The sequence below is a fragment of the Pleuronectes platessa genome, chromosome 20 (genome assembly GCF_947347685.1).
Source record: "Pleuronectes platessa chromosome 20, fPlePla1.1, whole genome shotgun sequence".
NCBI classification, from domain to species: Eukaryota; Metazoa; Chordata; class Actinopteri; order Pleuronectiformes; family Pleuronectidae; genus Pleuronectes; species Pleuronectes platessa.
The window spans coordinates 15,917,480-15,945,012 of record NC_070645.1 but is presented as its reverse complement, the minus strand read 5'-3'; the positions used below and the strand labels follow the sequence as shown (position 1 = coordinate 15,945,012).

The following is a 27,533-nucleotide window of genomic DNA, read 5'->3' as shown; positions in this document are numbered from 1 at the left end:
TGTGTGAGTGTGTGGGAGGGGAGAGGGGCAGGGGGCTTGTTTTTGGGGCTGGAGGACGGTTCCAGCGCTCTTGAAGGAGTGTTCTCCCAGCGTGGGAAAGACACTCCGTCTTTTCTCTGCCTCTCAGGGACTGAAGTCGGCCAAAGAAGGGCTGAGAGGAGCGAAGCGCCTCACAACTTTTCCCCTCTGGAGCCGGGGTGAGGGGGGTTTGTAGGAGTGAAGCACTCGGGCCGGCAGGAGTTCCTGTGCTCCGGGAGGAGATGGGCAGCGGCTGAGGAGACTTTCTCCCGGCCGGGCTGAACGGCAGAGTCGGTTTTGGGCAGAAATGTATCACTCCGGCAGTGAGGAGTCAGATCTGGTAAGTTTGTGTAACCAAACTCTCTGAAACTCGTCCTTTTTTAACCCTGAACTTTGAGTGTACGTTGACAGAACTTCTCCCTCTTCTCCTCTGTGTGCTCTGAACAAAGAGGACGGGCTCGAGCTGCAGGAGAATGGAGGTTATTAGTGCAGGATTTAAATGGGCGTAAACATCTACTTTTGTTTTTTTTACCCCTTGTCACTTTAAGTTGGTGAGAGTCTTTTCCAAAACACACACGGTAACTCTCTGTCTCGCTGCGTCCTGTTTAGAGTGGAAAAGGCTCATTTGAGTGTGGCTGTGAATGTGCGAGCAGCGCTGCACGAGAGCTGAGAGAGAGAGCAGAGCGAGAGAGAGAGAGAGAGAGAGAAAGAAAGAAAGAAAGAAAGAAAGAAAGCAGCAGGATGAGTTTGGTTTTTAATGGACAAACTGGTAAAAGAGCAGAAACGTGACTTGAGGTTTAAGTTTAGTCTTAAGAAAAGAGTTGATCTCTATTTTTGTCCAAACCCTCCAAGTGTTGACTTCCTTTTCGTCCAACCTTTCATCAGTATTTCAAATATTTCCTGCTCTGATTGCGTGCCTGTCTTTGTCTGAGTGTAAATGATAATGTTGTGAAACCATTTAGTCCAAATATCACAGTTTTCATCAGCCGCAGCTTTGTAATAATGACATAAAATCCACAGAACTATATTTAAAATGGTTGTAGAGATACTGAGATTTAAATAAATACTAAATGCATTTAGGAGAATTGAGAAAATGGATAAAAAAACGATGCACAAGAATATTCCCATGTGATGTTGCAGCTATTAAACCCATCTTAGATCTTGGTTTTAAATATTTCACTCATACAACTTCAATGAAGAGTTGGATAAAGATAAATTGTTATTATAATACAACATTATTTCGATAGTGTGGAAAAATATGCAACTTTAAAACAACTTGTGCTATGAATAACTTTTGGTGTTGTGATGACATCGCTAGTTATTATTTCTTCTAATAATAACAGTAATAACTTTTATCGTTATTTATTTTCATGATAACACAACATATACAAGTGAGTGCTACAGTGTGACACTCATCTTCGTTTAGGTCTTGGGGAAACAAACAATTACTCTCACACAGAAGCACTTGTCGGATTATGTAAGTAAGTGTGTCCATGGGTTGTTGTTCGGAAGTGTCCATGTGACTGATGCTGCCGAGCACTCGAGTCAAACGCACACGAACACGATACAGTGAGTGCTGCACGACGAGCAGAGGGGAGGTGACTCAAGTGTCTGTCGCTGACGGCTGTGAAAATTCAACCTGACGGTGTTTGGACGCTTGGAACGTGGGTCACACATGTCAGCTGAGTTTCAACAGCTTCAGTGATCTATGTGTGCAGGAAGACATACACAAGTTTATGAGATATTTCTGTTTAAAGAACACACCGGGACACTTTCCAGCACACTGGAAGCTGCCAACATTTCTAATATCACACAGTTTAGGCTTCAACCAGACACTTTGTGGATAGGATGAATAAAATCTGAGCACAAGGTCCACTTCACTTTAATTTAAATGGACCTTTTGTGGGCTCAAAGAAACTGGACATATTCAAAGGGAGGTTTTTATCTTTTATTTATCACTGAGACATGAGGAAATCCTCTTCCTTTGTTGGCACCATGTTCATTTTTTTATATAAATCACTGAATTTGCCAGAAACAGGTCCAAAGCACCTAATATATCAATGTATGAAATGAAACAAATGAGGCTGAAATCATTTTACTGGAGCTCAGCCTCATTTGCAGGACGCTGTGTTTTTGCTCCACTGGAGATGGTTAGCATCTCGCTCTGCTCTCTTAGCCACCTCTCATCAATCATCCACCGCCGGCTTCATGCACCAGGAAACCGCCAGGATATTGATGACGCAAGCAGAAAATAGCAGCGCAGAGCCGCCCGGGGTCTTTCTCACCGTATCCCTCTGATCAGCCATCATCCTATTAGAGTGCTGTGTTTTCACAAAGGCAGCTGAAAGGGACGGAGCAGCTAGATCTCACTGAGAGGGGGGGGGGGGGGTTCACTGTGAACGTGAGCAAAGCCTCTCCAGGGACCACCGCTGCTGCTGCTGCTGCTGCTGCTGCAGGTAATTTCAACTGGGAGAAGGATTTAGTTCCTGGTTTTCCGTTACAGGGTCCCGTCAGCCTGCGATGTGTCGTGCTATGATATTGCAGAGATTGAAATGTCTCTATGTGAGGTGCAGCAGCAGAAGCAGTCCAATTAGACATGTTCCTTATAATAAGTTGCATAAAGAAGAGAAAACTATCCTGTCTGATAAAGATTAGTCAGTACAGGTTTTTTATTTTCAGACTAAAGTCACCAAATATTTTCATCCCATATGCAAAATCTGTTGAGATAAATTTGTTTTTGACTGAAGCGACAGCAGCGTCAGTTGGTGGCGCTGTAGATTATTTAAAAGACGACCAATTATAGAAAAAAGTCAGATCACTACCCTTTTTTTTAAATTAGCATTTTAAAGAATGATAATTTCTTATCATTTAATCTTCTTGACCTAACTGGTTGTCACGATTTGAAAAAAAAGTCACCAGTATAGGTCTCAAAGGTCACAGGGACCTTGAGTCTGCAAACTGTTTTTATATAGACGGAAACAGAGACATACAACCAGGACAGTAATTCTAGTCACAGCTTAACTGAGGTGAATGTGCACTCTACTAAAGTAACAATACACATTTACCAAAGAAAGTGAGTTGAATAACCCACTCATTCATATAAATTTATATAACAAGCCTCATACATTTAGTTTGTACTATGTGTTGTAGTAATAATAGAGGTGTGTGTGTAATAATACCCAGTTAACCCCCTCCGCCATGTGGGGTGTGTGTACCTTTGTATCTAGCTGATGCGTGTGATTGACAGCCAGTGTGTCCATTGGCTTGATAGGATGATGCAAGCATGATGCATTTATCTAATGCACTGGCTCATGGAATCCTGGGTAAACACTTTTGTCATAGGCCCGTCGGTGTCACCTTGACGTCCACGCGACCAGTCCCTCATTGGCACGCCAGAGGGATCGTTACTCCCCCCCCCCCCCCCCCCCACCCCCCCCCCCTCTTCTTCTCTTTTTTAATCTCTCCCCTCCTTCCTCTTTTCTCTTTCTTCCACAGACGTACAGACAATCTGTTTCCCTCACACTCTCCTCGCTCACTTGGTCCCATCCCTACACACATAAGGTCTCTCTTAAAAATGCTCTTATCTTCCATATGAGCGTCACTGAATGAGACACATCGGAACAAAATTTCCGTCCGATTTTATATATATTTTTTTTTTGTTTGTTGTTGTCTTTATTGAGTTGTGTGGAGTTTCTTGAGATGTAGGGACAATGTTTATTGGACATTAACAATTTATTGAAAAGAGTAGTTGCAGTCTGGGTTTATATCTTAATTGTTTTAGTTGCCAAACGTATCAGTTGCCAAAGACTGAGTTTTACGGTCCAGAAAAGGGATAAAACCTTCCTCCCCACTCTGGAACAAACCAGAACAGACCAGAAAGCCAAAGCCGCTGGGAATCCCTTGAGAGATGGGAGATGAAAGAAGCAGAGTGAAGAGGTCAGGATGGAACAAGGTGAAAGGAAGTGTGATGTGAGAAAGAGGAGTTAGAGAACATTAGTACGAGATGGGGTAGCATGATAATCAGGAGCATCAGGGTGGGAGAAGTGTGGCTCAGGTTAACGTCACAGGGGAAAGGAGCCTGCAGTAAATCTACGGATGTGTAGGAATGAGGTAAAACATGTGAACTATGGGAAGCATCCAAGTCATGTGAGAACACTTTGTAGTTCGCATGCACGGCCTTTACTTTCTGCATGACTACATTTATCCATTTTCACAGCGGATACATATATATAGAATAACGTCTAGTGGCTGAAAATGGAAGCTTTCAGATCATGGAGCGATTCCCTGGTGTAACTGTTTCATTCACTGTAAGTGAATCTGTGCGATGCAGCAGAGCCGGCTGACGCACAGCCTCCAGTTTCACTGCGCTATCAGCCACCATGGCTTGTAATGTTCTGATGTAATGATTGTGGCTGCATGTAGAGGTCACCGGTGGTCCTACAGCAAGGACCTCTGTCTGAGTGAATCAATACGAGCGGTACACAGAGCACAGGACCGTTGCCCCCTTTTCAATTTCCCCGTCCATCTCTTTTCCTTTGACCGACGCCTGAGGACGGCCGCCGCTCGTTTTATTCTGTTTGTCCAATCTGCTTCCGAGGGCGACAGTGAGGGTCTGCAGCAGTTTCCAGAGAACATATGATTAAAATCGGTGATGTTTTGTCGACCTTAACCCTCCGGTGGTTTCCATGTGCTAAGAGTGCAAACCTTCAACAAGGCCCAACATATAAACCCACTAGATCCTGATTTTTATAATTTTTCACACATTACAATATTTCCCATCCCTTTTACACGTGTATTAATATCAAGATCCATCAATAGTTACCTGGGAAAAGGTAAAAAAGTAAATCGTCCATTTTTATGGCGTTAAAGAAAGTTGAAGAATATATCCTGAATCAGCAATTTTATCCGGATTCATGCCAAAATTGCTTCTGCCAAGTTTTTGCATAATTCTGGAGAAAATCAAACAAACACGCAGAGAGCGTAAACACGACCTCCTTGGTGGAGGAAATAAAGGAAGTTGCAGTTGAAGAGCCACACTCTGTGACGCTGTGTGCACAGCTGGGCTCTGAGCTCCTTTTTGACACTCAATGTAACCCAGGTTCTGTTTGTCTGTCGGCAACATTCTGTTTGGTGACTTTCTTGTTTGGGGGAGTTTGGTTAAGGTTTAGAAGAGATCTTTGTCTTTACTTCTCAGTGTGCAGTAGAGGAGACATAGATAGAAAGAGGGATGACCTGCAGGGAAGAACCCTAGCAGGATTTGAACTATGCTTTTGGTCTTTGCTGAGGTGTCCTCGAGCAAGACATCATATTAAAACAGAACTGAGACTCTCATTCTGCTGAGTCCTCTCCTCCCAGACCAGCACAGTATCATACTCCAGTTTATTATTACACATGTGTGTGTGACAGTGTTGTCAGTGTCAGTGTGGCAGCGGGTCCAGAGGTCAGTCCTGTCAGGCACCTGGAGGCTCCTCCTGTCGCTGTCAGTCTGTGTAGCTGTTGACATCGGAGTGCAGCCTTCACAGCTTCCCCCCCGTCCTCTCGAGGCTGCAAGGATCCACGTTCAGAGCATCTGTGTCCAGCCCTCAGAAGCTCTGCAGGCTGTAGTGTCACCTCACTGGACCATATGTGACCCGTGCACTATTTCCCTAGAAAGAGGCAATGTGGGTGATGATAGACCCGGTTCAGACCTGTCCACTTTGTGATGGCATCATTCAGGATGGCTTTTAACACCGGGTCTGAACCATAGATTATAAATATTGATGGACAAGTTGCCTCCACTTCCTCCCACTATCCACAAATGAAATCTTAAATTACTGGCTACGTCTTTGAGAAACAATTATTTGACGTGTACTTTTTAGTTTGATTTATGTCCCATTCACTTACATGGAGGAGTTAGGGTCCTCATATACAGTTTAAGTTTAAATATACACGATTTTCTTCTCGTCCCCTTTCTCATCCATTTCCTCTAAATATCTTTGGTTGATGAAATAGATTTTTATGAGCGAAAATCTTTCATCGTTATTCTCTCCCTTTCATGTATTTTTTCAAATCCCACGTGTCATGTTGAAAAAGACCCCGAGTGGATGGAGGCCGGTCATTGATTGGTTATGATAACCACCGCTGAATAGCATGTCACCCTCTGATCTACAGTTACTGCTCCCCAGGGAGAGACTGCTGGTCATAAACCCGCCTGCCCATTTCAACCACTGCTCCCATGGGCCGACCCCTGGCGCCCCTGACCTCAACCAACCTCACAACCAGTCAGACGGAGGAGCTTGATGCGTCAGCACAGCCAAAGAAAACTTTTGAATAATCCGTCTGTGGGGTTTAGCTTGGGCCGGTCCTTTATGAGGACGGGACATTTTTAATTAACGCTCTAATTATTCTCATTTGTCCTGTGTGGCTTCGCAATGCTCCACTTACATGTAATGAATTACTGCTGATCTGACAGGCGAGGATTTAGAGCGGCTTTCACCTCAGGATCCGTACAACTGAGACCAGAGAGAGGAGATTATTTAAAAGAAAAGATACAGGACAACTTGTCCTGTCGTACTTTGTCTCACACACACACTTTCAGGGCTGCAACTAACAATAACTATCTTGATTAATTGATTGTTTAGAATTTCCCAGCTTCTAAAGAAGAGATATTCCGATTTCTTGATTTATCGTGTTTGTGTGGAGGATGTTCCACTTGATTCTTGAATCTTTAACTTTCACAGCCAGTATGTTTTATATTTAACTTTGCAGCAATATTTTGAGTTCTTTTCTTCTTTTTTCCACCCCAGTAATTAATTAAAAATATGAAAAGAAACTTCCAGTTCCTGCTCTGGGTGATAAATTTAAATCAGCTCCAGTTTCGTGTGCTCACTGGTTGAAGGCATGAAAGGAAACGCTGGAGAACCACCACATGAATTCATAATGGGAGTAATTATGATGAATTTCAGCACTAATGTGAGGCAAAGGCAAGTGTGCAGTTTTTAGATTTAAGCATTTCAGCAGCTATAAGCAACAAATCAAGGTGAACGTGGTATGTTTATGTATCAGAATAACAAAACGACTCGGTTCTCAGTGGCCAGCATTCATCACAACGTGAACACCGAGCAGATGGATCGACTGTGAGGGGTGATCGAGGGAGAAAAATAAGGGGAGTGACGGAGGAGGAGAAGGAGAAGGAGGGGAGGGTGGAGACAGAGAGAGAGCGGCAGAATCACTGAAGTATCACCGGGGAGCTGAGATGTGCAGAACAAACACTGATGGGCTGACACACACAGAGAGAGAGTGAGGAGGGGGGGAGCTCGCAGCACCTGAGAGGCAGCCTCAGCAGCTTAATTAGCATCAGGACGAGAGTCGGTCACACGCAGTCACACAAGGAGCGATGTAGATAAACTGCTGTCACCACTCGCAAAGGAGGAAGAGGAGGAGGACGAGGAGATGGAGGCAAAAGCTTGAGCCAGAAGGATGAGAAGCGACGCCGCCACCTGACTTTCACCGGGAGTCAGCCTGAGCACCTGCAGTCTGAGCACTGGAGGAGACTGGGGCAGACGGGGAGAGGAGAGAGCTGCTGAGATTATGCGCGGGGCAGAGGGCTCCTGTGGATTCCCCATCTTCGGCAGAGGGAGCAGGAGCAGTGGAGACTGTGGCGGAGCTAGCGGGAGCTGCAGCAAAACAAGGAGCCCAGACTCCAGAGCTTTTTATTCACCGAGACATGAAGGGAGCAGTCGCAGCAGCCGAGGAGTAACAGGAGCCAGCTGTGGATGCAGCCCCAGTGTTGCATGTACCTGTGGCCGGTGCAGTGAGGGCGACTGCAGAGCTGGTGCAAAGGTGCCCACGGCGGTGCAGTCAGGTGTGGTTGTAGCAGCATCAGCAGCAGCAGGGGGGGGCAGTGGCTCAGGACACTGAATGACCAGTGTGGCTGATGAAGGCCACCTGGGTCCGCTTGCTGAAACGCGCCAAGGGAGGTCGGGTCAAGAGCTCCGATGACTGTGTAAGCAAATTCTAAGTGTGTTTACGTGGTGGAAGTTGCTGTTTGTCTGTGCATGTGCTCGGGTCCCGTGTGTCTCCGGTGGACGTACGCACCACAGTGTTGGTTTAACGCCCGGCGATGATGAGAAGCAGGATGCTGTTATCGGTTATGGCTGTCAGATTCTGGGCAGAGCTCCATGTCCACCTCCCTCTGACCCACTGGGACGGCGGTCCTGATCACGTCCTCGTCGTTCTCATCGTTAGCCCTGACCCGATGGAATAATCCGAGCAGGCCAGGTATCTCTTCGAGGCCAGCTCGTAAAACAGAAAGTAATGTGCTGCAAATAGCCACATTTGGACGTTTATGTCCTCGAGTAGAAAAGGCTGCATGGTGAACCTGAGCTGCGTTTGAAGAATCCCAAAGACATGACACTTGCTGAGGTTTTGAAAGCCATTGGGGGGGGGGGGGGGGGGGGGGGGGAATCCTGAACAGCAAAAAGCATTACATGAATACTCAATCAACTTGCTTTCTTCACAACAGATACAAAGCAGCAGGGAGGGTGAGATTAATTTGCAGCAGGGTTTCATGTCAGCCAGACAAAGAAACTATATGATCACAACAGTTGATCCAGGTAAAATGTAAGTGGAGACGAGGAAGAGGTGTGAGGCTCCTTTGTATGTATGGGATGGCTGGGTAATTCTGAACAGGCACAGAGTGAGGGAGGCTATTTTTAACTCAGACAACTCGAGAGTGCAATGGTGCAGTGAGATGAATGGAAGAGCTTGTGTGGGTGGTGTAGTAGTGAGCAGGTGAGGACAAGGATTACACTGCCTTTAGTTAAAAAAAACCCGCTTTTATTCTTAGATTAATGCCGACCTGAAACTGCTTTAATGGGAAATTGTGTCATCCATTCCCACAGTTAGGAATGAAACGAAAAGCTGTATTATTTGTCAACAGGTTGCACTTTACTTACAATCAGGGTCCACCAGTATTTACCCTACTTGTGGGTGAATGAATTTTTATGCCACAGGTTTAACCTCAGAGAAAACCACAGTTATCTTGTAGATAATAAGAGTTGGTCTCTCTAGCTGATGCTGAAGCTAAATGTACCTGTGGAGTAAAGTGGTATTTGTCAACGTACACACTGTGATCTATACGACTGCTTCACCAATTATTCATGATGTGTTTTCACGTTGCGTTCAACAAATATGTGACGTGAGTGAGATGCACTGCACTCAGGAGAGTGTTTGTGTAACGTGGAGCCAGCGTCTGTGAGGCTGTTTGCATAAGTAGGTACATTTATTCGTATGAGTTGTATGAGTGGTTGTGATTTACTGTGACTCAGCTAACATACAACTTAATTTTCTTGTACCGATTCAAAGGTGTGCCAAATCGCACAACTAATCGCACAATCCCCGACTAAAATACTAAAGATTGAAAACTGCAAGTTTCTGATGAGGAGATCTGTTGTAACCTCACAACGGAGACACACTGGGACCTGGAGCTCTTCAACATTTCCCTGAAAGTTGTCAAGAAAGATCACAACGTATGTGAGGGAGCAGCTGAGTGAGAGCTGAGGATGTGATTCTGTGAAAGACAGATCGTGTTCTTCTCAGAAAAACAGGGGAAGAGTCCATTATTTCCAGATCCTGTCGGCTCTTGTGATTTCCTGACGTTGTTGCGGTCATGCGATTGACTTCAGGATCACATGCCTGCAGCTTTCATGCTCATTACTTCACGAAATTAAAGGAGATCTCTTTGATGATTCGAGTTCAGACACTTCAGTCTGTGTGGGTGTGCTCACAAATTTGTACAATGCACGACAGCACAAGTTGGAATTTTCTTTGAAGAGCGAGGAGAAGCAAATGAGTTGTCTCCCGTGCCTTTGAGATAATGTGTGCGTTCTCAGCGGATAGCACTTGCTCATTTGAGAGTGTGAATCCAAATCGACCCTAATTAGTTTTTTTGCTGAAGTGTTGCTGCTTGTGTCTCCGCAGGGTTCGGCCGACTCCTACACCAGCCGTCCATCAGACTCCGATGTGTCCTTGGAGGAGGATAAGGAGGCCGTGCGAAGAGAAGCAGAGCGACAGGCTCAGGCGCAGCTCGACAAGGCCAAGGTTTGTACCCTGCACCCCCCAGTGCTAAGTTCACCCTGCCTGGTTCCTGTTTGACCCAACATGGCGTCTGTGGGCTCCGACAGGGAAGTGTCAGGATCGTTATGAAAGGCTGGCACTGGAGGACGTTCAGACTTGGTGGTGACGTTTCCTTTTTGGTCTCGTTCTTTAAGTGTACGTGTTTATTTACTACTATTCCAATGAGAAACAGCATAATTAAGTATTTTCAGTCTGAGGAGGGGGGCACAAGCTAGATGTCAGAAGGGTGGGGGCCACATGAGACAAAGCCGTAGCGCTGATACGTCCAGTCTGAAAAATACTTTTGTGTAAAGTTTGTGACTTGGACACAATTTTTCTTTCCCTCCCGCCGGCTCACGACTCCAACTCCAAGCTCTGAAACGATTATCGTAAATCATTTGTCGTTTTTTCGAAACCTGCAGAAAGATTAGTGGACAATGCTGCAGGACACGGTGACTGTAATAGAGACGGGATATTACTGATGATTTCAGCTGGTTCCTCAGATAAAGAAAAGCGGCCCTTCAGGGGCCTGGTAGGGTCGAGGGGCCTGGGAGGGCTCAGCATCATCCCTGTTTTTCAGAGCCAGGCCTCGTCTGCTCTGGGCCACAATTAGCAGGATATAAACAACACACACACAAATGACAGAGCAGACTTGCCTCTGCAGTGAAAGGAAGTGCAATCAGACCCCGCTTCCCCCAGAATCACTCAAATCACCGGCGCTGTTCAAATTAATGCGTTTGATCTGTTATCTCCAAAGCACATTCTGTTCCCGCTGTTTTACTTTTGCAGATCAATTCCACCAAAGTTAGTTTTTCGTCTTTCATTCGTCCACAACAGCGACTTCAGCTCCGAGCTCGGTGCTTCAGGCGGTGCATCCGTCCTCGCAGACATTTCCCTCCCTCCGTGTCTCCTCGGTCGCTCCGAGCTGGCAAAGACGGATCATTCCTGCAGATCCGTGTTGTTGTTTTTCCAGAGTCACCCTCTCTCTCTCTCTCTCTCTCTCTCTCTCTCTCTCTCTCTCTCTCTCTCTCTCTCTCTCTCTCCGGCACTCTAATTAAAAAGATAAGTTGGCTTTATAGATAACCTAGTGCAGATAACCCCCGCTGGCATTTTTACGTGACAGATGACTTGTAAAAAATAAAAAAAATAGCCTCTCAGTGGTCGAGCCACCACAGAGCGAGCAGGCCAGGGTCAGAGGAAGTGCACACTCAGGCTGTGAGCTTTTATGGGCACTAATTCACAACAACAATCCGAAAATAAAGCTGATATTTGAATGTGATAAGGCCACTGGTGACGCCTGTAATGGTAAATACACGTTTTCTTGATTCTGTCATTTATTTTCCACACAAAACAACATTGGCTGCCTCTAATTGACCCGAAATGGGAACTCCACTGATTCTACTCATGAAAATCAGTTAAGCAAATCGCTGGTGTTGCTCGTCGGCTTGTAAAAACACTTGTTTAGTGTCTTCTGTGGCTCTGGGAGGAGGGTGCGTGAAGTCTAGTGAAAATAACCCCAATGATGTCATGAGGGCTTATCTCAGCTGGAGACTGGAGACTTTTTTTTTTTTTTTTAAACCCTGCGTTTCAAATGTGTTTGTTGCTGTCGGGAGGCTGAGGGTTTAGAAGGATTAACCAAAAGATGCTTGAGAGTTGAATCATGGGAAGTGTAGGATTTCAAGGGGTTTTGGAGCTTCACTTCAAGTCTGGATATTTGAGCCTCATCTACGTTGATTTTGAGTATTTTGTGTCTTTATTTATCCCTTAAATGATGGAGAACAGTAAATGTATTCATAAGAGCAATACTCTTTTTGAATTTTGGAGTTTGTGAATCAAAATGGCAGAACAATGTGCCTTCGTGGATTAAATGAATGGATTTGTAATACGTTTAAAATCTATTTATTTTCATTGGGATTTAATATCAGTGTTTGATGAGATTGTCTTTATTCAGGTCATGGACTCTACTGGGAGTATTTAAACGTTTCTGATTATGTTCTGAAATATTAAATAAGGTCGATTTCCGTTTATGGTCGTATCTTAATAATTACTTGGTTCAACAGTTTTGGGAAATTCCCTTATCTGCTTTCTTTGAGAGTTGGACGAGGCTGGCTCCATCCAAAGGTAACACAATCTGAACACAACCCAATGTAAACAGCTGTGGTTTTAACTCTGGTTAATTGCCAGATTATTTCTTCCTCAGACCTTCTGACTGAAAGTTCCCAGCCAAAACTTTGACGTCGAAACCTGAAGTAATAAAGTCAAAATTAAATTTCATGTAAAAAATCCGCCCCCTGATTTGGATCTACACCAAAACAATTTCTTCCTTGACGCATATAGCATCTAAATGGACAGGGATTGAAAACATAACCCCCTTGGTGGAGGGAAAAGCTGCTGCAATGGCTGAGTCATAGACATTAACAGCATTTATTAATCATGACTTAGTGTTAATGCCTGAAATATATTCAAGCATCCCTGGATAATTATAGAAATATCCTCCCTCACTAAATGAGTGAAGGTTATGATTCCCCTCACACCGTACCATAATAGAATTTACAGCCTGAAGCCAGAGCACAGGCCTGAAGAGAATTCATCTCAGATCGATCCACAGCATCAAGGTGAAACAATGTGGGGATCTTGATTTATTATAGCGTGACGTCTTGCGTGTGCTGCTATGTGGCGAGTTGGGAGTCAGGTGTTCACTCGGTCCCTGTTAACGTGGAGAGGACCAGCTCATGAAATATACATGTGGTGATGTGATATAGTGATGAGCATCGGGCTGTGTTAATTGGTTGTGGTCCGTCGCGCTGCCTCCCAGGGCTCCCAGTCACAGATAGGGCTCCTGTCCACTTGCTTATCTCCGTCTTATCCTCAGACCCTCAGCCTCTTATCTCCTCCGGTGTTCCTCCTGCTCTCACTTCCTGTCCTCTGCTCTATCCTTCTATCTATCCCCTTTCCTTTCCCTTTTTTCCCCTCCATTCTTCCTCTTGTCTTCCCGGTCTCTAACCCGCCGCCCCTGTCCTCTCCCCCTCGCTCTCTGCAGTCAATATGGCATCCATAATGAAGGCCTGTGTTACGTGACAAGCGGGAGATGTACAGATACTGTGTGCAGCGGTGTAAAGGTGCCATTATGTTCCCATCCTGCACTCACCTGCGATATGTGCTGATGTCGCAGGACATGTCACAGGCGTGTGATTCCCTACGGGTCTGTTAGAAGTCATTAAGCCTATAGGAAGCTTTGTTCGACAGGCAGCCATGATGGATAAAGGCAGAGCAGAGCAGCTGAGAGTGAGGAGACCACACATGCACATAGACACATGCACTAATATACCACGTACCTTAATACAGCCATGTGACTCCTTGCTCCAAGGTCACTCTGTCCTCCACGGGTCCCAGCACTGCACACACTGGATTGGATGATCGCCTCAATGTCACACACACACACACGTGCACAAGAACACTGCATACAATCCTCCCCCTGTAGAATATTTACATTGCCGTCCACGTGAGCAAAATTATTCCAGCAGGATTTCCCTAATGTATTATTCCCATAATCCCTCACATTCCATCACAGTCACTTCACACCTGTTGTATTTTAATGAGGCCGACAGCGGGGAGCCACGATGTGCAGCCCCCCCCCCTCCTAGAGCTCGCTGATGATGAATCCATCCCATAATCGTGAGCTTTGCTGCTTTACTTCAAAGATCTCGAGCTGCATTCAGATCCGAGCAAATCCAATCAATCCCACGTTCCTGTGCAGTTGTTGAAGGAGGATGGGATGGTGCTGCACAGTCAAATGTTCATCTCTAAACGTCTGTATTGTGTCTTAAATGCTGCAGTAAGTGATTTTCCAGCAGCCAAACAAATTATCATCCCACACGTGAACATAGTGGAGCATTTAGCAGCTGTGGAGGTGGAGAATGAGAAAGGGATCAAATAAAAGTGGATATTTAATCAGGTATAGAGCACCTCTAAAGGAATCCTCATGCTCTGTGTGTCCTGCCCTTATTTTGACGTCTATTAAAGAAAACCAGATTGTCAGAGTGTTGTGATGAAACCAAGCAAAATAGACAGATTTAATCTACTTTGAAAGCATCTTTCAGAATTTGTCAAAGGTCCAACAGAAATCACAGCATCAAAGCTCCGACCTAGCGAGCGGGTTGAGTTTGGCTTCCAGCTGAATATCACACGGCCCTTCTCCTCATCGTGCTCTCTTTCATGTGCAGGTAAATATTTATCGTGTGCGAGCGCTCGCTGGGAGATTACTCTAAGCTACATTTGTTTTGGCCGACTGTCACACGGTTAAAAGCCGGGCAAATGAAATCTGGGCGAGGGCACGACCACGTTGCCAATATGCTGCCATCGCTGCCCGGCCGACGCCAAGATTATGTCTAAAAGCATTTTATATAATAAAGTGATGCGGGTCCTATATGTATCACAGTCATGCAACACAAGAAAGCATATGGTTCTCCCATTACAGTTTCTCATGATGTGATATTAAATCATCATTCAAATCGTCACTGTGGGCTGAGGAGGTTTTCTTGCTTTGCGGAAAAATATCCCACTTTCTATTTTGCGCAGTCTGTGTATGACAGTCACATTGTGAGGCACAGGAACAATTCATTAGCTCTATGCATTATCTCAATGCACTGACTGTCCCACAGAGGAAGGTCAGCGGCGATCAGATAGGAAGCTCAGTATCGATTCCCCCTCGTTGCAGAAAGATTGCAGAATTGATTTATGAACAATTTGCACAAGTGCTGTTTGTGCCACTCGGGAAGTAGGCGCAAGACTCGAGTCCCGTTTTTACTATTGGTGTCAAAGTGGTGATCGCTCCGCACACCAACACGTTGCGTCACTGTTAATTGTAATGTGTCTTCAGCCTGTAGCAGAGAGACGGTGCAGCAGCAGCATCATTCACGGAGTCTGGATGAGTCAGAGGCCGCTGGTATCCCGCACACAGGGTTATTTTTAACGCTCTGCACAAAGGCAAGAATAACAAGTCAAGAAGGAAGAAACTATTTTAAATTCTGGAGGAACAATTGCTGTCTTGTGGATATTCTGAGATGAAGGGTCTGGATTTTATCAGAGGTACTTTTGGACATTCTTACATTTTTTACAATCATTTTCAAAACCTTTTTTACCTTAAGATGAGACAAGATAAGATAAACACTCCCACGAAAGAAAACATGAAATGATCAAATGGAATAAAATAGGGAATTCAATTAAATAACACCCCAACAGGATTTATCACCACGTGTGGCTGCAGAGGGCGCTGTTTCTCAGTTAAAGTTACATGGTGTTGCTTTAATCTCCCTCTTGTTCCTCTTTGCAGACCAAACCAGTTGCATTTGCTGTTCGCACAAATGTCAACTACAGCCCGAGTCACGATGACGACGTCCCTGTGGCCGGCATGGCCATCTCCTTCGATGCTAAAGACTTCCTCCACGTCAAAGAGGTGAGCCGCTACTCTCCTGTGTCAGGGAACATAGGGAGGAAGCTGAAGGTGACACGTAACTGTCTGGGATTATTCTGTGTAGAAATTCAACAATGACTGGTGGATAGGACGTCTGGTGAAGGAAGGCTGTGAAATCGGTTTCATCCCCAGTCCAGTGAAGCTTGAAAACACTCGTATCCTCCAGGAGCAGAGAGCCAAACAGGGCAAGTTCCACTCCAGGTAAGAAGCCAAATCTGCACCAGTGTCAGTTTCTCCGGCTGCGAGATCATCATAAGTGAATTTCCACATGAGAAATCTTCCTTCTCATTTCAGTAAATTGGGAGCGAACTCATCTTCCAGTTTAGGTGAAGTGGTTCCCAACTCACGGAAATCTACTCCTCCTTCGTCTGGTAAGTAGCTTGATAGGTAAATCTGAAAACCCTTCTTAATTAATGCCTTGTATTTCAAACATTTAACCACTGAATACAAGTTTAAGGTAAGATATAAGTTAAATATTTCCTATTTTGGATTTCCTGAAGTAAGTTTTTAATCAAATTTTAATGATCTTACCTGTTCTTTTAAATGTTTGATTAGATTTCTCTGTGTTGAAGCTACATCCTGTGCTACTGTTGATGTGAAATGTGCCCTGTGATCTCCTGTGTTCACCTCTGAGTGATGGTGCTCTTGTCTGTCCGTGTGCGTAGCCATTGACATAGATGCCACAGGCTTAGACCCCGAGGACAATGAGCCCCCCGTCCACCTGCGCTCCCCTAAAGCCAGTCCAAACACTGTCATGTCGCCCCTAGCAAAAGAGAAACGAATGCCCTTCTTTAAGAAGGTAATCTGTACGACGCCGGCCTCTCCTCTTCTCTGTCCTTCCGCTCGGCTTTTGACTAAAATGCCTTTCGGCTGCTTGTCCTCACTCAGCGTCCGTCCTCTGTGTCTACACCACCGTCCTTGTCCCTCGGCGTGCACCAACCGGCCATTAGCATGCATGCCTGTTCTTAACCTCTCTCTTTCTCCTCTTCCGTCTCACTGCAGCTAAGCAGAAGCAGAAGTCGGTAAGTCGTGGTCACAGCAGGGGACGACCTCCAGAGGTCTGACCTGTACGATACCTGTGTGACGTCTGAGCAGAGACTTTGTACTCACCTCTCCCCTCCTCACTGCATTCCTCTGTGTTGTGTGTGTGTGACTGTGTATGTGTTTGAAAGTGAACTTGTGATTCAGTGAGATCTCAGTGTGAACAGCTTTTTAAAAAGACAGATTAGATCTGAATTTACTTATATATTCAAAGGAGTATTGCAACACTTTGGAAAATAAGCTTATTCTTGCAGAGAGATCGATTCAACTTTCATATCTTCAGTTAGCTTAGCTTGGCATAAACAATGGCAACAAGTTAAACACAGCTGGCTTGGCTCTGTGTAAAGGTCACAAAGTGCCTATACCACTACCTACTAAAACTCATTGATTATCATAATGTATCTTTTATTTAATCCATATAAAAAACTATAAAAAAGAAAAGTCAGCATTAGGACTTTCAAAGGAATACTTCCAGTCAGCCAAATATTAGCATTATGGGAAATGTATGCCAAATCACTTTTAAAGCAAAAAATAGATAGAGTTCAATGCATTAAGTTTGATTTTGAGAGTTTAAGTTTGAAAAGCACATTATAGGTCTGCCACTAAACGTTGCTGCACATTAACATATGATAGGGTCCATGCATTGTTTCCCCTGATTACATGAAATCCTAGGTTGATCGAAAGTTATCGAAAGCAAAACTAAACGTCCGTTAATACCCTCAAGTTAGTCAGCAGTCGAGTTCCCACAATGTCTCCGGGGAGGCTCTGTGACGACAGCAAACGATAGACAGAAAGAAAATGTTTAGAGGAGCAAGAAGAGGGGGTGACAGACGGTCGGTTACACGTCGTCCACTAAAACACTCGTCATAAAGATAACACAAACCCAGAGCAGCAGCTTGAGGACTAATAAGGATCGAGACAATGGCTGCGGTGAACGAAGCGGCCCCGTGTACGTGGTTCCAGGAGGAAGAAGTCGAGTCTCTCTGTTTCCCAGCTGTCTGCTCTCCGACAGAGCTTCAACTTAAATCAGGCACTGGCTCTGCTTCAGTAAAAAAAATAAAAAAGGGGAAAAGTACTTTTATGTTGCTCCAGTGTGCCGGAGTGTCCACACACCACATCCAACACCCGCTCTGCCAGGGATGCACAGCAGGTTCACTGCCTTGATGTCAGAAGTCCAAAGAAACGCACGTCCTCAAAGAACGTCCCAAGAGTGGGCAATTATATTTATATATTTATATTTTCAAACATATATATGACACAAATGGAGAAAACCAGGGGTATTCATCCCTCAAAAAAATGTCTTTGTGGTAAATGATAAAACAATAAAACTCACCAAAATACAGAAAATAGTATTAACTCCTGCGCATTGAGTTGCCAATTTCCAACTTTAAGAAAGAGTTTGACGTTTAGGGTAAATGCCGTATAACCAAACACCATATTCGCCAGCAGACAGTCTGCGTAGCTTAGCATTAAGACTGTAAAAAAGGATTTACCAGCAGCTGGATTGGTTATGTTATCTTAGCTTAGCATAATGATTGTAAAAAGGGGAAATGGCTCCTTTGACCTTTTCGCAAATGCAACTCTTTGCTTTGCTCAGCAGCAGAGTTAGTTTTTTTTGGGCTTTAGCCAGAGCCGGACTAAGTGTTTCCTCCTGTTTCCAACCATTATGCTAAGCTAATCAATCAATCAATCAACCAATGTGCTGGCTGTACCTTCATATTCAAATTATCATAATTCTAAGTCAAACTCATTTCTCATTGGCAGTATATCCCAATTTTCCCTTTTCCTTCAGACTACTTTTTGAAAAACACTTCAAACGTTTTGCCAACAACAGCACAATGATCAATTTGATTTAAACTGATGCTGTTCCACAAACTGAGCTCAGCTGTTGTGAGCAGGTTTTCCTACCAGACTCCTAATCTTCCCCTCTCTGACTAACCTTTCCTGTTACATGCTCCCTCTTTTATCCTGTGACACCAGAACCATGAAATGACAGAGACGATCCGCTGCCATTTGCTTGAACCTGTTTTATAATAATAAAAAAAAAAACTGGTGACGCTTGAATTTGGGAAGCAAAAGACCAAATCTATTACAAATCATTGCTCGGGTTCTCGTCCCTGAGTTCGGCTGAGACGTCTCATCTCATGGTTCACAGTGTTCCAGTGCTTTCAAATTGTCTTGTTCATTGTTGTTCTGACCCCCCCCCCCGCGTGATTTGCAATGGCGACTGTTTACTCTGTCTCCATAAATAAGTGCAACTGTTTTTCCTCCTCTCCTGCTCTCTGAAGACGGAACACATTCCTCCGTACGACGTTGTGCCTTCCATGCGACCCGTGGTTCTGGTTGGACCGTCACTGAAGGGCTACGAGGTTCGTCAGCGCTGCCTATGTTGTTAATCTGGGAATATTATATAACACTATTATATTGTATATTGACAAATGTGCCTGCCTGTAACCGTTTTATCTTTAATTCCACATCCACAGGTTACAGACATGATGCAAAAAGCTCTGTTTGACTTTTTGAAACACAGATTTGAGGGAAGGTGAGTCAACTGTGACCTTTTTGAAAACCCAAGCTCTCATCCCGCTTCCTTCCTCATTCCTCGTCTCCCCCCGACTCTATAGGCTGGTATTTATCTGTCCCCTGAGGCTCGCCAAGGGAGTGTGTAACAAGTTTGTTTGGCCTGGAGATGTGTGCTACTGCTTTAAATAGTACCTCTCCATGTCCTTAATAGGCCATAATGGGCCCTAGAGCAGAGAAGGATTCTCCTCACTCAATGTTGAGTCCGTCCACAGCAGAAAAGCCTTTAAGTTAAACAACACTAAGATCCACTCAGACCATTGGCAGCTGCAGATAATACTGTTTATTCTATGTTCTTAAAACATAGTTAAAGTCACACAGGCAACATGATGGTGTTAAGCTCTGATTCAATATTTTTGTTTAGGCCTCTAGTAAAAGTTGTTTTTATTGGAAAAATATGTTCGTGGATAGGTCTCAACCGAAAGGCTCATTCATGCTGCCTTTACGTACAAAAAGCGATAGTCTGTTTAAAATGTCACCGTCGCTGTCCACATACTTCCATGTGTTCCTATGTTGGCACGGTTGTAGAGGAATACATCCACTAGAGGGCGATGGCGGAGAAGGATGTGAAAGAGAAGGATGGGAAAGTGTAGCGTGTGTTTGTCCGTGTGCCTGAGTGATGTTGCCTCATACTTACTGGGAACTTCTGACCACAAGTCTCTCCTCAAAAAGTTTGGCCATTTTTGAAATTTCTTCCTCGTGTCTTACATTCATCTCGCTTGAATTATTGGCTACACTGCCCCCTAAAGATTTCCGGTGGTACTGCTCTATTCTGTCCATATCCATACGCTTTTAGAAGACGTGCATGTGATGTTTTAGTACAAAGAACAGGGACCCACATATGTTAGCACAATGTTCCTCCTATTTAAACCTGTACTTTTGTGTTTGCTTCTCCTTCACTTTGATCTCAAGTCTGTATCATCTTTATTAACCTGCTTATTTTGTCCCTTGTCTTAGAATATCGATCACTCGCGTCACGGCCGACATCTCTCTTGCCAAGCGCTCGGTCCTGAACAATCCCAGCAAGCACGCCATCATCGAGCGCTCCAACACGCGCTCCAACTTGGGTACGTTTTGGGCTTAGAAACCTCCAATATGCGTGTGAACATCTGGTGTTTTTTCATTCATAATGCTTTCAGGGAGCTTTAGGAAAAAACGGGAAAGGAAGGAAGCGATTAAAGAAACTCTTGACAATGGTTATGATAACTCCCGAAGGCCCGGAGCGGCCTTGGCAAGTTTATTTAGTCCGGAATGAAAGATAGAGCAAAAAAGCCTGATAACAAGTTCAAGAACCGCTTTGATTTGTCTGGGGTTGATTGGGGTTTAGATGTGATTAGTAAGAAACAGATTCCTGAGTCCAACAGAGGTGACTGGGCTAATGATCGCTTTGTATCTCCTTAAGAATCTGTCAGCGGCTGCAGCAGAGGGAGAAATCCCAGGAAAAGCTCAGGCTGGAGGGAGAAAAGTGTATTAGATATCAATTTTTAATGATAACACAAAGCCGACACACTTTTACTTGACGTTTTGACCTCAGTCTTTTTTTTTATGTTGCGCTGCCTCAGAAAACAAAGTATTTTAATGGTGCATTAGGGCTCAGAGCAACTAGCGTTTTGCGCTACTGCTACGTCATTGTTATTTCAATCTTGATCTTAAATATATCTGTCAAAAGAGGCCATTTTGTTCTATAAGGGGTTATACAATCTTCAATTCCCTTCCCCCCCTGAACATTTGCACATTTGCCTTCTTCAAGATATGATCAACAATTTCAGCAAAATTTTCAGTAGCAGGAAAAATGAGAATGTGTGACTCACTTGTCGTCCAGATGAGCTTTTAGGTTGCGGTGCTAGTACTTTGCATGTGGCCCGCTCAGAATACAATGAAGTATAAACTCTTCATTAATCCTCTGCTCTCGTTTCGTCTGTAGCCGAAGTCCAGAGTGAGATTGAGAGGATTTTCGAACTGGCCCGCACGTTACAGCTGGTGGTTCTGGACGCCGACACCATCAACCACCCGTCACAGCTGGGGAAGACTTCCCTCGCCCCCATCATCGTGTACGTCAAAATCACCTCCCCCAAGGTGAGTAAATGACGAAGAGGAGAAACGCGATGCATGTGTGATATGTGTGAAACAAACAGAATTAAAGAGAATGTCGTGGGTGTGAGAGAAAACGAGGACGAGTAAAGACAGCTGACGTGATGCTCCCTCTGCTCTCACTCGTGTATTAGTCAGCTGTGAGTTAGTCTGGCTCCTTGGTGTTGTTGCTCTTATTGTTTTTGTGTAACCGAGCTGCTGTGACTTTAAACGCAGCTTGTCAGACGCGACCGCTCGTTTGAATGCCAGCGAACGCACGAGGGAACTGATTCATCACTGTGACCTTCAGCCTGCGTGAAACTGGCTCATGATTCAGTGATTGATTTAAAGAAAAAACACATTTTGGTAACAGAGAAAAAAGAGACGTGAGATACGAGCTTCGAATCATAGTGGCACCTGTCTTCTCAATTTCACTCGCCTGCCATATTAAATTCAGCTTAAGGGATAATAGAAGTATTTTTACAAGTTTTATATATACATGTATAAGCAGTTGAGGAAGTATTTTAAAAATAACAATGTAAAAATACTGCATTTATACACGTTTGTCAGTAAAATTATGAGATGTATCTACTTAAATTAGAAGTACTTCCCATTGACAGATTAAGGATTTAAAGATTACATTATTATATTATATAAATTAAATACTGGTTTAATCTTGAACGATGTCTAGTTTTGGCTACTTTCTCTTTTAGTTTTACTAATGAATTTGAACATATTGGATATATCATCTGAAAATGAACCAATGACCCTTTGTCCTTGTTTGGCGTCAGGTGCTGCAGCGGCTCATCAAGTCTCGAGGCAAGTCTCAGGCCAAACACCTCAATGTCCAGATGGTGGCTGCTGACAAACTGGCTCAGTGCACTCCTGTAAGTCTCTGCTGGGATGATTTGAAATGCCCTGGAGCTCTGTTCTTTAGAAAGGACTTTGGCTCTGGGTTTTAGTTTTGTGCGCATCTAAAGCCTGATTCCTGGTTTTAAAAGCTTTGTGATTCCTGCCTGTTGTATTTGTGTTCTTCTGTAATCGGCTTAGGTTTTTTTGGGGAAAATAAATGACAAATGTACTTGTGCCCGTCTGAGCACCCATGGTATTAAAATGAGTGTTGCACAAGGGCCATCACTTGCTTGCACATTCCTGAAGGTTGCCGCATAATCCCATTCTTACCATATTTCACGTATATTGAACCCTGAATTGACTGTTTTGCGGTGTGTGAATAATGTATGATGGAGAAAGTTCAGAGCATTTACAATATATCAGCTTTTAAACTAACAAAGGTAATTAGGTCACGACCCAAAACCTTTTATTGTGACATTCGACTCCTCAGTATCCGAGTCTGTTATTCCGTTATCCCACCACAGCATCGTCTTGTTATTGACCTCATCATGTCTCTTCCATTTATTCTTTTTTACTTTGACTGCACCCTCTCCTTTCCCAGGAGATGTTTGACATCATTCTTGATGAGAACCAGCTGGAGGATGCATGTGAGCATATGGCCGATTACCTGGAGGCCTACTGGAAAAGCACCCACCCCACCAGCTGCAACCCTCCCAACCCACTGCTAACGAAGCTGCCCACAGCCGCCCTGCCCTCCAGCCCGGCCCCGGTCCCCGGCGTGCAGGTACAAGTGCTGAGCAGACTCGGGGGCCAATGGAGGCCACAGAGGACAGGGGGGGGGATAGGTGATTGGGGATACCTGTAGACAGGAAGTGACAGGATGCAGGAAATGAGATGAAGGGTCTGTCCCAACGCCCACACTTCAGGGGTCCACGTGTTGTATTCTCTGAACATGTGGAGGTGTGTCCTTAATGAGGACGTCCTGCGGTTTGTTCAGATCCACGACTCACTCCGGCTTTGTGGGTCTCGTTTAATTTTCACACAGTAAACAACAATTAGGATCAAACCTGCAGTTCTATAGGCGCAGTCAGACGACAGTAAAAAAACAAGAGTTCAGAAGCCGAGGCAGGATTACCTCCAACCCCGTTTGTTTATCTGCTCATTATTTAGCGAGATTATGAATAAATGACCACTTTCCCTCCGAGATTTGATGGAAGTGTAACTGTGGCAAAAGAGGAACCCATTAAATTAGAGTAGATCCAGATAAACGAGCAGATAGAGGACATTTATTTAACATTGTTGGATCTGGGCGTTAACCTTGGCAGAGGTATGTGCTCTCCAAGCGCGCGTCTAGTTAAATTATACAACATTTAAAAAGAGTCACATAAAAACACCAGGGGGGAGGTAATGAGTACATTAACTTGTACTTTGTGTAGTATTTTGAATTAATCACTTTTACTCCTACTTTAGTATTTTTTAACTCTAGTATGCTATTTTTGCTATGTTTAAAAGTAACATTATGAAGTTATGATAAACCAACAAATCAACAGTAAATAGAACTGTAAAGCAGTATTAGGAGTGTGGGTATTAGGACAGACCTTTAGATACAGTAGATACCAAGGTGAACAGGAAGTGAGATGGTAACATGTTTATCTGGAACCTTCAACTAATATGTATTTCTCACTATTATGTTTGACCTTTATTTGTCTTTTTTGAAAATGTGTCATTTTGTGGTGTGATTTAAAATCAATACCTAACAACATGGTGTGTGCAAACACAGTAAAATCCCTTCCCTCTACCCTCTCTCCACCCTCTGCCTTCTCACTGGGAAATGTAAGACTGAAAATGAGGAAAACCCTGAGTTTGATGAGGAGCAGGAGTGAGCTTGACGTGTGATTGCTAGTGTGGTGAGATCTTTCATTTGGAATTTGCTTCCCCCGGGGACCACGGTCAACCGCCGATCGATGGCTGACTGGCGTGTGTTGACATTTCATGCTTTACGGTTTTGTGCGAGTGTGAGTGCTTATGTACAAAAAGGTAATAAACATAGGCACCAGAATGGTGATGTTAGTCTGCATGATTTGTGTGTGTGTGTGAGTGTGTGTGTGTGTGTGTGTGTGTGTGCAGTTGCAGTGTGTTTCCTCTGTTGTGTCACTGCACTGACTGGTGATTTTTACTCATCTCAGGGAAGCGGTGCAGAGCAGAAGGGAGATAAAGCTTTAGTGGAGAGAAAGGGCTCCAAAGAGGATCACCATCATCACCACCACCACCACCACCACCAGAGCCAGGACCAGGGTGATGCTGATGCAGAGGTCGAGGGGGAGGGCAACGAGGAGGAGAGGCCCCTGCGGTCGGAGTCCACCAGGAGAGCGCAGCACGTCCACCACCGGTCGTCTTCCACCAGGACTGAGCAACACAACCACCATCACCACCACCAAAGCAGCCGAGGCAGGGGCCTCTCCCGGCAGGAGACTCTGGACTCTGAGACCCCCGAGAGCCGAGAGAGCCGGGAGAGCCGAGAGAGCAAGGACTCTGCTTACATTGAGCCACGCACTCAGATGCTCCGACAGGAAGAGGAGGAGGATGAGGAGGATGAGGAGGACGAGGAGGACGAGGAGGACGAGGATCTAGGGGAGGGGCACCCCCAGCAGCAACAGCGCTATGAGCCGCTGCCCCACCGGGAACACAACCACCATCACCACCACCACCACCGCGGGGCGGCCGAGGAGCCTGCTCACAGCACGGGACACCACCGCTCCAAAGAGCGTGAACAGGACCATAATGAACGTAACAAGCAGCGCTCCCACCACCACCACCGGCCGGCCCGCGACCACCACCATCACTACTACGACCGGGACAGAGACAGGGACCGGGAGGGGGAGGTGGCCCCCAAAAAGAGGGGTGATGCAGGGGAGTGGGTGAGAGACTCCTACATCCACCAGTGACCGACCAAATCCCTCCTGAAGCTCCTCCCCACTCCTCCTCTTACAGACCGTTCTGTTCTCCATTGTGCTGCTATACCCTGAGACCACAGCATCCTATTTATGTACACCTCCTTTGTAAATGCTGTTGCATCTTTTCCAACGGCAGGATTTTGATTACATAGATACAAATATAAATATATATGTATGTGTGTATCTATGCATAGACGTTGTTTATGTGTGGATATGCATGAATATTCTTAAAATATGCATATTTTAAACCTGTGTTTGATAAAGCATGACACAAAAGCAGAATTTGGTTTCTGTACTGAGCTGTGCTTTCTGTGATTAGCATTTTTTTTTTATTGTTTTAATTTTAATTTTTGCTTGCTACCACTTGAATATGTTCCTTCAGACTACTGCTAGGGTTGACTGCAGGAGTTGACTAACCAAGATGGTTTGATGCTGTTTCTACAGAGGTCCTTACTTTAAAGGAATAGTTTGACAATTTGGGAAACAAACTAATTAATAATCTATTAATTAAAAAACTAATGCAGCCTGGTACAATCCTGCAATAGTGTTCATGAAGGTTTAATGTTAAGATTAGTGTGTTAGAGAAGTGTTCGTTGTTATTTTGGAGGCTGCATTGTGGTGTTGATTTGTATTGTGTTACACTGACAGGTTTTTCTATTATTTTGTCCGGTCGTGTGTGTAATTAAGAGCAGGATGAATAACACAAACACGTCTCTGTATTTGCAGTTGAATCAGCACCTCTCTAAAAAAACACCTGAACATTATAAACTCCACTAGGGTATAAATGATCACATTTAAATGTATTTAATTTAATCAAATCAAATTAAATTAGAATATCTATTTGGTAAAATAGCTAAAAGGCTGGTAGCTGTAGCTTTAAGAGACAGATACTGGCGTCTAATCTCCAGTAGCAAATCTTGTAAATCTTGTTTATCTATTTCCCAAAGTGTCGCACTATTCCTTTAATTTTACCGTTCATCAGTTATTTGCCTAGTTCCCTTTTTGAAATTCTGTGTCCCTGGTTTTCAACATTTGGCTCCGACATATTTAAGCCTCCGTGGAGGAGGTGCACCTTCGTCATGCCTTACGAAACAAAGCGAGTGCTACAGTAAATTCCTCTCTTACATGCAGTACTGTTCTTTGTATGGGTCCAGAAACATTTTATAACATTGATACACCCGTTGTTCTGCACTTTTACTGGTTAACTTTGGTTTAATGGGAAAGTAATTTGATATGACACACGGCTCCCAGTAGGTCTGCTGCGACCAACACTCCATGAAGGTTCATCTTTTATTGAGTCCGGCCCTTTTCTAATGGATGTTGTTCAACTCCCACTTGAAGTCATCACATCATCGTAGTACACAGATGTTCAACTTGAGATTTTTCTTCAGTGTGTTCCTCGCAAAAAAAAAGATTTGTTTGTAAAACAAAATTCAAACTATCTGAAACGTAACGAGAGTAAGAAGTTTTCAGAAATCTTGTTATGTTCACGTTCCGCTGAGTGAAGCCGTTTCCAGACATAAACTCCGGAAAATGTCCGTACCCAGTTTACTGGACATTGTCCGGAGTTTGCTTTTCACATATTAGGAAGGCAGCAGGAGATTGTCCGGGTCAGACGCGTTAAAGAAAACAGGAAAATGTCCAGAACATTCTGACAGGACATAAACAAAAATTCAGCGTCTTCCACGTGTATGACTCTTATTTTTCTTCCTTGAGACATTTGTATTCTTACAGTTGTGCATCATCAACACACCCACTTGTTTGCTGTGAATTTTTCGGGACATTTCCCTGCTGTATTCAAACACGGGCTCACTCAGTCATTTTGGGAACATAAGTGATATTAGCGTTCTCACGTGCAGCCCCTCCAGATAAATGTCCAGACTTCTGTGCACGTCTGAAAGATGTTAAATACAAATTGTGTATTTCATGCAAATTGATGGTGATTGATGCTTTGAGCTTCCAACAGCCAAACTTCCAGCTCAATACTCGGTGTTGTCAAACTACTTTTTTCAGATATATTGTGTTGAAAATCTGTATCAAGCTAAATTTGAGTCCAGGCCCCCTCTGTTTACAAACCCACCATCTGCTCATCTTCTTTGGTTTTTGCCTGACAATTGTAATTCTAAAAAAATCCATTTCTATGCTACGTTGATAGCACTACTGGTTTTTTAACGGTGTACATGTGTGTGTACATAATGCATAAATATAAAAGAATAAAGTTGGCAACAAGAGGACTTGCCGCTCGGGGGGGAGGAAGCCTTTTTGACGTGTGCTTTGTCAGAAGACCCAGACAGAGGAGGGGAAAGCTGTGTCTATAAATAGTCTTCTGAAAGTCGACCGAAAAAAACTGAGGTAGACTCACCGGCCCGCCTCCAGAGTCGTCATGACAACATCCACATGAATGACAATACAGAGGAGATGCGTCTAAAATAGGAAGCTGCTCCTCCTCA

General features: G+C 44.3%; 1 protein-coding gene across 1 annotated transcript; it reads left to right on the top strand.

Annotated features, from left to right (window-relative positions):
* Positions 1-27,335, top strand: cacnb2a (calcium channel, voltage-dependent, beta 2a). The gene is made up of 13 exons (XM_053412190.1): positions 1-358; positions 9,979-10,098; positions 15,446-15,568; positions 15,651-15,787; positions 15,881-15,957; positions 16,252-16,385; positions 18,916-18,996; positions 19,111-19,169; positions 20,165-20,274; positions 21,132-21,283; positions 22,069-22,164; positions 22,731-22,913; positions 24,316-27,335. Exons 1-13 carry the CDS (start codon positions 326-328, stop codon positions 25,072-25,074), a joined length of 2,064 nt encoding a protein of 687 aa, XP_053268165.1. The 5' UTR covers positions 1-325; the 3' UTR covers positions 25,075-27,335.
* Positions 27,336-27,533: the final 198 nt, after the last annotated feature.

Bases quoted from the DNA above. Each gene is read 5' to 3' on its own strand.
- cacnb2a (XM_053412190.1), top strand. From the start codon at position 326: ATGTATCACTCCGGCAGTGAGGAGTCAGATCTG. The intron at 10,099-15,445 runs GTTTGTACCCTG...TCCTCTTTGCAG, and splicing joins CGCAGCTCGACAAGGCCAAG to ACCAAACCAGTTGCATTTGC. The intron at 16,386-18,915 runs GTAATCTGTACG...TGCTCTCTGAAG, and splicing joins GAATGCCCTTCTTTAAGAAG to ACGGAACACATTCCTCCGTA.